The sequence below is a fragment of the Propithecus coquereli genome, unplaced genomic scaffold (genome assembly GCF_000956105.1).
Source record: "Propithecus coquereli isolate 6110/MARCELLA unplaced genomic scaffold, Pcoq_1.0 Scaffold126, whole genome shotgun sequence".
Classification (NCBI taxonomy): Eukaryota; Metazoa; Chordata; class Mammalia; order Primates; family Indriidae; genus Propithecus; species Propithecus coquereli.
In genome coordinates, this window is record NW_012136747.1 from 3,588,279 (window position 1) to 3,599,206 (window position 10,928).

General features: G+C 57.6%; 1 protein-coding gene across 1 annotated transcript in view; it reads right to left on the minus strand.

The window, feature by feature from the left end:
- Window positions 1-6,066: 6,066 nt before the first annotated feature.
- Window positions 6,067-10,928, minus strand: part of CACNA1I (calcium channel, voltage-dependent, T type, alpha 1I subunit) — a 111,583-nt gene continuing 106,721 nt past the window's right edge. The window contains exon 36 of the mRNA XM_012637977.1: window positions 6,067-6,136. Within this exon, the coding sequence (XP_012493431.1) occupies window positions 6,067-6,136 (70 nt within the window). The remainder of the gene's footprint in view (window positions 6,137-10,928) is intronic.

The window sequence follows — 10,928 nt, forward strand, 5'->3', positions numbered from 1 at the left end:
CTGCGGTGCAGCCCAGCCCTGAGTTTCTCGCCTTAGTTATTACATTTTTCACTTCCAGAAGTTCTATCTGGCTTTTTTTCTTCTCTCTCTGATCACTTTTCTACTCTGTTTTTTCTCGTCCATGTCCTCAATTTTTTATTTCTTTAAATTTTTTAAACTTATTTTTACTCTATTTCTGATGATTCAAACACCTTTTGATCTAGTTTCGCACGGATGGCTTCCGCTGCCCCGACCCGTCATGGAGTGTTTTCACCTGTGTTTTGCGGTTTGAGACTGAGCCTGATCTGCGGGACCCCGGCGGACCTGGGTGGGGGCTCTGGCTGTGTGCCCAGGTCCACCAACCACTTTCGGTCAATTTCTTGGCTTGGGGTTTCTGGACCATGCAGCTTATAAATTTGAACCCAATCCCCAATGAAAATCCTAAATTGATACATTCTCAGGAAGGAATCCTTCTATCCTCATTTATTGTCAAGGCCAGGACAAATGACTGTCCTTCTCATCGTTCTTTGCTAGAAGGTTGTATTTTTTATAACCCACCCTTGCATTGCAGGTACAGCCTCTAGGGTCCCAGCTTGAGAAAGGGTCTCACTTCCCACTCCCAGCCTCCTGTGAGCTCAGTCTAGACAGTGTCCCCTTCTCCCGGTAGAGCATTAAATCCTGAGGTACTAGGTTCCCGTTATGGGCACATGCCTCGGGGCATCTGCTTCCTGTCCTGGTGTCAGCTCCCTCTTCATTTCTGGCTCCCAGAAATTTTCCTTATTTCCTTGAAAATTTATCTATGCATAAAATAAAGAAGTTTATGGTAACTTATCTTGCTTTTTAGGTGTTTTGTAGCAGAAGACCCTTCCCTCCGCCCCCAGGAAGGTCTGGCTGTAGCAGAACAGGTCTTACTGCTCACCCAGTGATTTCTTCTTCCTTTGGGGCTCACAGCTGGACCACGGTTTGAGCCTCCCCTGCGGCTGAGCGTGGCCACCTGTCTGCGTTCTGTTCGGCGGGACGGGGTCGGGTGGTGGGCACCTCCCATACGATCCTCTGTGCACTTCCCTTTCTCCAGTGACCTTGGAAGCCTTAGGGTGAGGAGTGGAGCCACAGATTGATGTGCCTGGGTCCCTAATCCCTGCTTATGACAGAGCCACCCACCAATTCAGACGTCAGATGAGCAGGAGAAACCACTGGGACTTAGGAGTGGATCTGCTACAGCAGCTGGCGCCACTCACCCGCACACGGGCCACAATTTTGCCAGAATTAAAGTCTCACTTACAACGATCCCACAGATTAGCGTTACGCACAGAGTCTTCACAAGGCTTAGGGATGTCAAAGGTGTCTGGCCTGGCTCACTGACATCACAGACGGGAAGACGGTGCTGAGAAAGGTTCCCCTTCCCTTCCTGCCGATTGTATCTCTGGGCCAGGCCCTGTGCTGGCCACCGGGTCTCCAGACAACTCGGTCGTGGCCCTGCTCTTCCTGAGTGGCTGGGGACACACGTGCACACACAGGCAGCCCCAGGACAAGAGGGTGATGGCTGCCGCAGGTTGGAGGATGGGGCTGTGGTTTCTTAGGCGACAGCACATTTAGGCTGAGGTTCCAGGGTCTGGGAGGGGCTGTGCCCGGCACGGGAACCACGTGGTCCAGAGCACTGAAGATGGAGCACCAGGCAGACTTGCCCCACGCTGGAGCAGACAGGACTGCAGAGGGCAGCCCGGTCTCACCTGGCAGGAGACTGGACACGCTCCAGAGGTGGTGGGACTTCGAGGCCTGCCCTGTGCTAGAAAACCTCATCTCTGCAGCCCTAATGAGGCCTTGTCAGGCAGTCGCTGGAGTCCTCAGGCCACCCCCTGTGCAAACGTGTCATCAAGAGGCCACCAAACCTCTGCTCACTGCAGAGAGTTTCTTCTCCCAGGACTGGCTTCTTGCAGTGGCAACATTGCCAGCGCAGGGTCTGCAGTGACATGGCAGGCCAAAGGACAGGTGTCCGGGCCCCCCAGGAACCCAACACACGTGTCCTTCTCTGCTCCTCTCAGCAGCTGAGTGAGAGAAGTGCCACCAGCCCGCTGCTGCCAAGACTCTTGGAGTAGACGGGCCACCGCTGGCAAGGGTAGGAGCGGGTTTGAGCCCAGTTGTGCCAGGTGATTTATGTGGCACACTGGCTGGGCTGCAGTGCCCAGGTGTTTGGTCAAACGCTAGTCTAGGTGTTTCTGGGAAGGTATTTTGTGGTTATGATTAGCACCTGCAATCAGATGGCTGCGTTCCGCGCCTCCTCCAGTCAGCTGGAGGCCTTAAGAGTGAAAACCAAGGCTTTCAGAAGATATTGAATTCTGCCTCAAGACTGTGCCATAAAAATCCTGCCTGAATTTCCAACCTTCCCTGACCTGCAGATTTTGGACTTGTCAGCCCCTCGACCGCATGAGCCCCGCCTTTTATATACACACGGCTGACCCTTGAACAACATGGGTTTGAACTGTGCTGGCAACGTCTACTCAGATTTCCTTCCGCCTCCCCCATCCCTGGGGCAGCAAGACCAACCCCTCCTCCCCTCCCCCTCCCCTCAGCCTACTCACTGCAGACAAGGAGGGTGACGACCCACTGCCACTTGCTAGATAGTAAATATATTTTCTCTTCCTTGTGATTTTCCCAATAACATTTTCCTTTCTCTAGCTTACTTCATTGTAAGAATACAGTATATAATACATATATCACACAAAACACGTGAAAATTGACTGTTGGGTTATCAGTAATGCTTCCTTGTCATATTAGTAGTTAAGTTTATTAGGAGTCAAAAGTTACACGTGGATTTTTGACTGCATGGGGAGGTAAGTGCCCCTGCCCCCGTGTTGTTCGAGGGTCAGCCATGTGTGTATATGTGTGTGTATGTGTGTGTATATGTGTGTATGTGTGTAAATGTATGTGTGCATATGTGTACATATCTGTGTATATGTGTGCATATGTGCGTATATGTATATGTGTGTGTATGTGTGTGTGTATATACGTGTGTGCGTGTGTGTGTGCGCGTCTGTGTGGGCCATGTCCCCGGAGAGCCCAGCGCGCTCCCCTGCCTGCTGCCCGGCCTCCTCAGCCAGGCCACAGTCCTTTGAGGGCCTCCTGTGCCCCAGACACTGAGGCCACAGTCCTGTCTTTCAGGAGTTCATGTTCAGTCTGTTATGAACTGAGCGTCTGTGTCCCCCAGATTTGCATGCTGAAGCACAAACTGCCAGTGTGACGGTATCAGGGGTGATGTGGCTTCGACGAGGGGATGAGAGCAGTCCCAGGACGGGAGCAGCGTCCTGATAAGGGGAAGCGCCCGGAGCAGGGCAGGCTGACCCCCGAGGCTCAGGGGGCTCGGGAGCTCCTGCGTCTGCAGGAGTTGGGCCCCTTGTGGAAACTGAGGTGATGGGGACAGCCCCAGAGTGCACGTGGCACCGGGAAAGGTGTGGCCCAGGGTGGCATGAGCCTCCAACGACAGGTAAGTCTGCACCGGGCTCCGACCTACCCCCAGCCCCACTCTGCAGGAAGTTCAGGGCGCCCGCCCAGGCCCGGCCTCCGCACAGCTCTAGGTGGAGAGGGGAGCAGAGCCCAGAAGCTTCGCAGGATTCTGGTGCCGCCTTCCCACCTCAAAACTGAGAGCTGCCGGTCTTGCCGCTCAGCACCGCAGCCCACGGTGACCCGGGAGGCCATCTCCTCCCCCTCCCGCCCCAGGACACAAATCCTAGCAGGAAGAGGAGACCTGTGCTGGGGGCTGGGGGCCAGGTGGCACATGGCGATGGCAAAGGCCCCGGGGAACTGGACATGGCCCACCGCCTCCCTGTCAGCCTCCCCTGTCCTGAAGCCTGGACCAACCCTCTGACCTCGATGGGGCTCTATTTTGGTCACTGCACCGCAGGGTGGAGAGAAGCTGCTCCTCCTCTGTGCCTCCCGGTTTCAGAGTAGCACCTCCGGGTTTTAGGATCAGACAGCAGCGGGAGGCTGTGAGCTCGGCCAGGCCATTAATCATCTGTTAAGAGGGCCCAGAAGCCCGCAGACGTCTGGGAAGGGCAGTTTATTTTCACTTACGTCCTCCTTAAAACCTGTGGATCCAGCCAGAAAGAGCTCGGACTTGGATTTGGCTGATCAGGGCTAGTCCTGGTGCTGCTCCTGACCGAGGGGGCCCTGGCGGGTCGCTTCCCTCTCTGAGCCTCCCCCAGGCTGACACAGGGCCCCCAGCCCAGGCACACCCGGCCCTGCAGGCCTCCTCTGGCCCCTGTGGCCCCTCTGGCATTGGCCGAGGCTGCAGTGTCCCCTCGAGGCTCACCTGCCAGAGCTTTGCTTCCAAGCTCCCTCAAGGGGCTGTGGGCAGGATTCAGTCCCTCGAGGGCTCTTGGACGGAGGGCCTCAGTTCCTTGCTAGACGTTGGCCGGAGGGAGGCCTCTTTGGCTCCTTGTCCCGTGGCCTTCTCCACGGGGCGGCGCACCGAGTGGCAGCTGGTTTCCTCCAGAGCAAGTGACAGCAAGAGAGGGCAGGATGGGAGTGGTCTTCTGGCACCTCCTCTCAGAAGTGGCATCCCATCACTTTTGCCACATTCTGTCACTGGAAGGAAGTGACCAGGGCCGGCATACGCAGGGAGGGGATTATGCGAGGGCACGGGTTTCAGGAGGCAGCGACCCACCGCTGTGAACCCTCTGCTCACAGGGCCCTGAAGCTAAGGAGACCCCGGCCATGAGCAGGCGGCGGGAGCTGCCTGTGGCCAGCTAGGGGAGGGCACGGCGAGCCCCCCACATGGCGGGACAGTGCTCAGCCCACAGACTCAGAGAAGCCCAAATGCCGCTTCTCTGCTCCCTACAAATCAGCTTGGTCATTCCTGGAGGCCGAATCCCTGGAGCTTCGCTTCCTCACACATTGTCCCCACATTGGAGGCAAACGTCCTGCCTGTGAGCCCTGCGGCCAAGGACGTGAGCCTGCCTGGACTGGCGGCTTTGCCTTCTTCCAGACCACGCATGGCCCTGGGGACTTTGGCCAGGCCAAGGCTCTCCACGGCCACTCCCTTTGGGGTCCGAACCAGCCCCTCTCTCCTCCTCCTTGCTGTGAGCCCTCTCCTCTCTTCTCTACAAACCCTCCAAGTTCCCCTCTGGGCTTTTGGAGATAAACGTCAGGAAGTCTTGAGGACTACACACCGCAAGTCACAGATGTCCCCTGAGGCAAGCAGGCAAAAGTGGGCTAAAAAGAGAGGAGGGAAAATGGAAAGAGAAACATACAGGAGGCAAAAAATATCTATATATAATATTTCCAAGTCCCAATTTAGGCTCAAATACAAGTGAGTTGCTGCGGTGGGAATGTGGGACAGTCATGGAGACAGCACGGCGGGTCCCACAAACATTAACGCCGTGGCTCACCATGGGACCCGGCAATCCCACTGCTGGGGACGCACCCTAAAGTGACAGTGGGACTCGAAGAGACATTTGTACACCCGTGTTCACAGCAGCACTTTTCACAATAGCTGACAGGTGGAAGCAACAAAGTGAATCACACAGTGTGGTCTAGACACGCAACGAAATATTATGCAGCCGTAAAGAAGGAAGAATTCTGACATCTGCTGCAACCCGGATGAACCCGGACAACATTATGTTAAGTGAAATCAGCCAGTCACAGAAGAACACATACTGTGTGGTTCCACTCCCGTGGGGTAGGCACCTAGAGCAGCTAAATGCAGAGAGACACAAAGCGGGGCGGTGGCTGCCAGGGGCCAGAGAACGGAGAGTGTTTATTGAGTGCAGTTTCAGTCTGGGATGGTACAAAAGTTCTGCAGGTGGATGGTGGTGACGGTTGCACATTATGAATGCACTTAATATACTGCTGATCTGTACACTTCGCAATAGTTAAGATGGTAAATTTCACATCATGTGTATTTTATCACGACAAAGAAAAATATGGCTGATTTTTTTAAAGTGAGGAGCAGAGAGTCATCGGAAGCGGGGACCACCCAGACTTGCAGGGAAGTTTCTGGAGACAGTGACGCCTGAGTGGGGGCTCGAAGGCTGAGAAAGGAAGAGGCCGGGGAGGGAGGACAGAGCAGGTCGGTGTGGCCAGTCTGTGCAGTCACACTGGACAGTGGGTGAGGACAGGCACACGCAGGGCCCACAGGGCTCGGTGCAGGTCCTGGGAGCCACTGAACGGTGAGACGGATCAGATGGCGTCTCACCTGGATCCCCCCACCCCAAGGCTCAGAATGAGAAGGCGTTGCAGGGGCAAGGCGGGTGGGAGACCTTCCAGCAGTCTCCCAGGGGGACCCAGGCAGGGGTGTCGGGTGAATGGGCAGAATGTGGCCCCTCCCTGCCACTCACAGCCTGGACAAGTCCCCTCCCCTCTCCGACAGCCTTGCTGATTTAGCAGAGAAGAATACAGGACACCCAGTTAAATATGAATCTCGTATGTAAGCAACAAATAATGTTTTAGTGTAAGTGTGTCCCAAATACTGCATGAGACCTACTTAACGCTAAAAAATTATTCATGATTTATCTGAAATTCAAATGTAACTTGCGTCCATATCTTATCTGGCTCCTGTTCTCTGAGCCTCCTGTCCCTTATCTGGAAAGAGGTCACCACTGCCTCTGCAGGGCTCTCCCCTCTGGTCCTCAGGTCTCCCCAGCCAGGCCTCCCTGGACCACCCAGGTCACTTTACCTGCTCTGTTACCTTCATCACACTGGCAGGCTCGGAAATGGCCCAGCGCATGTCTGTTTGCTTTTTGTCTACTCTCTCCCTCTTGCTCTGAGATGCGGACTCCAGGAACGCAGGGACCTTTCCCTGCCATGTCCCCAGCACCTACCACAGGCCCGGCACCCAGTAGGTGCTCTACTGATGTTTACTATGAAGATGGCAGAGTGCCTCCCTGGAGCGGCAGTCCAGCGGAGAGCAGGGGACAGTGTGGCTGAGCGGGGACACTGTGCACTGGCTATTTCTGCCCACCCAGCTCCTCTCGCTGGGACCGGTCCCCTCTCCTCCAAGGCTCAGGCTGGCCTCTGCCCAGGGGACCCAGATGCCGCTGGCCCAGCCCAGACATGGGCCTGCAGGTCCATACAGCCAGCCTGGCCCGGTCCCCGCCCTCCCCACAGGACCAGCCTCCCGGCCACAGATTCCCATGGCAGCCATGTTACCATGGCAACGGCAATCCCAGGTCACAGCACTAGAAACCAGAGGATGCCTCCCTCCTGGAACTCCACCACTGTCAAAATATAATTTTCATTACAGCCATAATAGTGGTTTTGCATAATCGTACATACATTAATACCTAACATGCCTCTGTTTATTTGGTTAAAATTCATGAATTCAAATCTAAATAAAAAGTGCTGATGGCTGAAGTTTTTCATTCTCTTAAAATGTTTTTTAAAGCCTGTCTCTCTCCTAGGCAGCAACTTGCTTTTAATCCCGTTATTAATGGGTGAGAGAGGAAAACACATCAGGGCTCTGCTCCCCGGGGGCCGCCGTGGAGGACAGTGGGCCTGAGGTGGCGGTGCCGTGCGGGTCGCTCCCGCCTCTGCCTCGCTGTGCAGCCCAGACCGCACGTGCTGCCTGTCCAGGCCTGCTTCCTCACGTGGAGAATGAGAGCAGGGCTGACTGTCTTTGAAATCCCTTCTGCTTCCAAAACACAGCCAGTAGCTGACATTTGCTGAGGCTCCGGGCCGGGAGGAGTGGACATGGTCACTGTCCTCCGGCCAGCACGGTCTGACGGGGCACTCAGTTGGAAAACAGAGGGTGTGGGGAGGGAGGGCTGGTCTGGAGGGAGAAGTGGGAGCTGTGGGACGAAGGGACACCTGCCCAAGCCATGGGGCAGCCTGGAAGGCTTCCGGAGGAGGCGATATTCGAGCTGAGACCTGACCATAGGTAGGACTGCTCGCAGCACTGGGGGTCCCTGCTCAAATCCGTTGGCTGGCGGGGGACACCGGTGGGGTGGGGGCTGGCAAGGGGCCACAGCGTGCCCTCACAGGACTGTCCAGCTTTGGGGTTCAGTGCTCCAGGCCAAGACAGCTGTCGATGTCGGGCACTCACTGGACGGGTGGGGCGGGAGAAACAGGAGAGAAGGATAGATACACGCAGGAGAGGACAGTGACGAACCCTGCAGGCAGGGCCAGGGACTGGGCCTACTGAGCTCTGCTCCCCACCCCACACACCCCCCACCATCCAGGAGAAGCCCCAGCTTGACACCCGCCCACTGGGAAAGGCACAGCAGAGACACACAGAGACGTTCTTAAATAGGCTTCTGGGTTTTTATTCAAAACAACACTGGTGGCGGCTGCCGCCTGGTTTCTCTACACCCAGCCCGTCTGGGCCGGCAGGTACCAGCGCCGTCAGCAACTAGGGGTAAGTTCATTCACACCATAGAAACTGTACAGTGACCGGGGGTGCTATAGTCATGGCGGCCGGGCAGGCCGAGGGCTTCCTGGAGGAGGTAGCCTCTGCCTCTTCCCAGGCCCCAGCTCGCCCGGCTCTGCCAGGGACACTGATTATTGCACAAAGACAAAAAGAGTATGTGTATCTGGGCTAAAGAGCAGCTTCTAAGACCCCGAGCCCTTACACAACGCAGCAAAGGGGGCTGGAGGTGGCCCTGGAGGCAGAGGGCTCCAAGGGGAGGGTTTGGGGGGAAGACAGGCAGACAGGTGGGGACTGCACACGCTTCGTCCTCCTCTGAGGGGCTGCCCGGTGCAGAAGGGAGGGCACGGAGGAGAAGTGGGTTTGGCCAGGGTAGGCCATGGCCCCAGTCTGGCCTTGGGTCCCTCCGTGCAGATGCCGTGGCGCCTGCCAGCCATCACCCTGCAGAGCCGGGCAGACAGACGGCCTGAGGTGTCTGGCAGCTGGATCCCCACTCTCCCGGCCCACGTGGCTTAGGGGAGGTCTGTGCTTTTGCGATGGGCAGGCATGGCCTGAGCCCGTGGCCCCGGGCCGCAGGGTTCAGGAGGCAGGAAGGGCCATTCGCCCAACCTTTCCATTTCAGCTTGTCCTCGCCAGCAAGTCTCAGCTTCCCTGGTTCCCCGCCCCTTGGCCCACAGGAACAAGGCCGAGTGCCTGGGATCAGCATTTGGGGCCCTCTGGGAACGAGCCTCATCTCCCTCAACTCCCCCAGGCAAAGCTTCTCTGCCTCAACAGCCGGCCGTTCCCACCTCCTAGGTGCACCTACTGTCTGGCCCACAAGCCTCTGCTCACGCGTGTCCCCTCACCTAGAACACCCCAACACGCATGCCCTCCAGCTGCACGCTGCCTCGCGAAACGTGTGTCTGTCTCCCTCCCAGCGGCCAACGCTGCGGCCAGCGAGACGCCGACAGGCCTGCCCGCACCCCCTTCTTCCACGGACAAGGGTCTCTGCCTGCGATAAAACAGTCAACGGGGAAAGGGGGGCAGGGCCAAGGCGCTCTGGAGCAGGCGGCAGTGCTAGACTTGGGCCCGGCCGCCTCACAGGGTCACCCGCCCATGAGTGGGAGGGGGCGCAATGGGAGCCCTCCCGGGCCTGGCCTGAGCCAGCACTTGCCGGCATCACCGCTCTTGGGTGAGAAGGGGGTACTCGGGGGGGCTCAGGAGCCAATCCTGCCTGCCCGCCAAGCTGGCCAACCCCATGGTGCCACCAGCGGGCTGGGCCTGGCTGGACCCTGCAAATCTGCCCACCTTTGACCCACTGGGGTTGCGTTTTCACAGCCCGGGCATTTAGGTGCCAGCCCTCCACGGCGCCCCAGCCTCTGCCACCAGAGCCCTGAGGAATCCCGCTGGCCTCGGTCTCCTCAGCAGTTCTCCTCAGCAGTAAAGTGGGCCTGGAGACCCTTCCCCGCCCCTCATGCCTCGGCTCTAAGGGGAAGGGCTTTGCGCAGGCAAAGCTCAGGTCAGCGCTGCCTCCTGCGCTGCAGCGCCCAGGCCCCCAGGGTCCCTGCCAGCGTGGAGGACAACAGAGCCCTCCGAGCGGCTCACCCTCCACATGCGCGCCAGCCCGGACACAGGCCAAGTTCTCTCAAGTCAGGGTTTGGGAACCGGGACGAGGCCCTCACAGGGCCCAGCTGCAGCCCTCAGAGGGGACCTCAGCAAAGCACCTCCCAAACTCACGCCGTCCCTGTCGCGCCTGCACACCGCCACTCCCCACACATCCCCGATCTTTTGGTTTAGACTGACTTGCAAGAAAAAGTCCACTCACTTTTTAAAACCGAGCCTTGACAGGTAAGCAGTATTGCTGTGAAATTACGGGTTCAATGTATTATTTTTTTCTAATAAATACTGAAATAAATTCATAACTATTCAAACAAAACACAGCCGTCTGGAACCTGTTTGGGAGGCCGGCGAGAGATGAGAGCCGGAGGCCCAGGGACAGGCAGGCGGGGTCAGAGGGCGTGGCCTGCAGGTGACTTGGCTGGGGGTCAGGGAGCTAGGGCAAGGACGGGGCTGGGCCCAGGGCCCAGGGCCCAGGTGCCCCCACCCCTGCCTAGAGTCCTGCCACACCTGCTGGACCCTGAGCTCCGCTGGGCAGGGGCAGAGCTGCTCAGGGTGGTGCACGACCTCCGGGAATGACCACAGCTCAGGGCCCACGTTGGGGTAAGAGGCAGCAAGGAACCGTGCCCCTGACTGCCACGCCAGGGGCAGCTGCAGGGCAGCCCAACCCGCCAAGCGTGCCGTGTCCCTCAATCCCTTCACCTTCCCCCTCTCCGCCGCCTCTGTCCCTGCCCTCTGCCTTCTTGCGGGCAGAACTCCCACCCCCAGAAGTGCACAGAGCCAGAACTAGGACCGTGCCGGAGCCAGCACCCCTGCCCAGCCTGCAGCTGCCCTTCACCCCCACCCCCTGCCCTAAGAAAACACGGCTACTCACCCCTGATTTTTCTAAAGAAAGACATCTAACTGGTTGACTAAGAGAGGTTGTGTGCTTTGGGGTGTCTACAAAAGACTTCACAACAACAAGACGGTCAGAATGACAAGACAGACACCCCGAAAC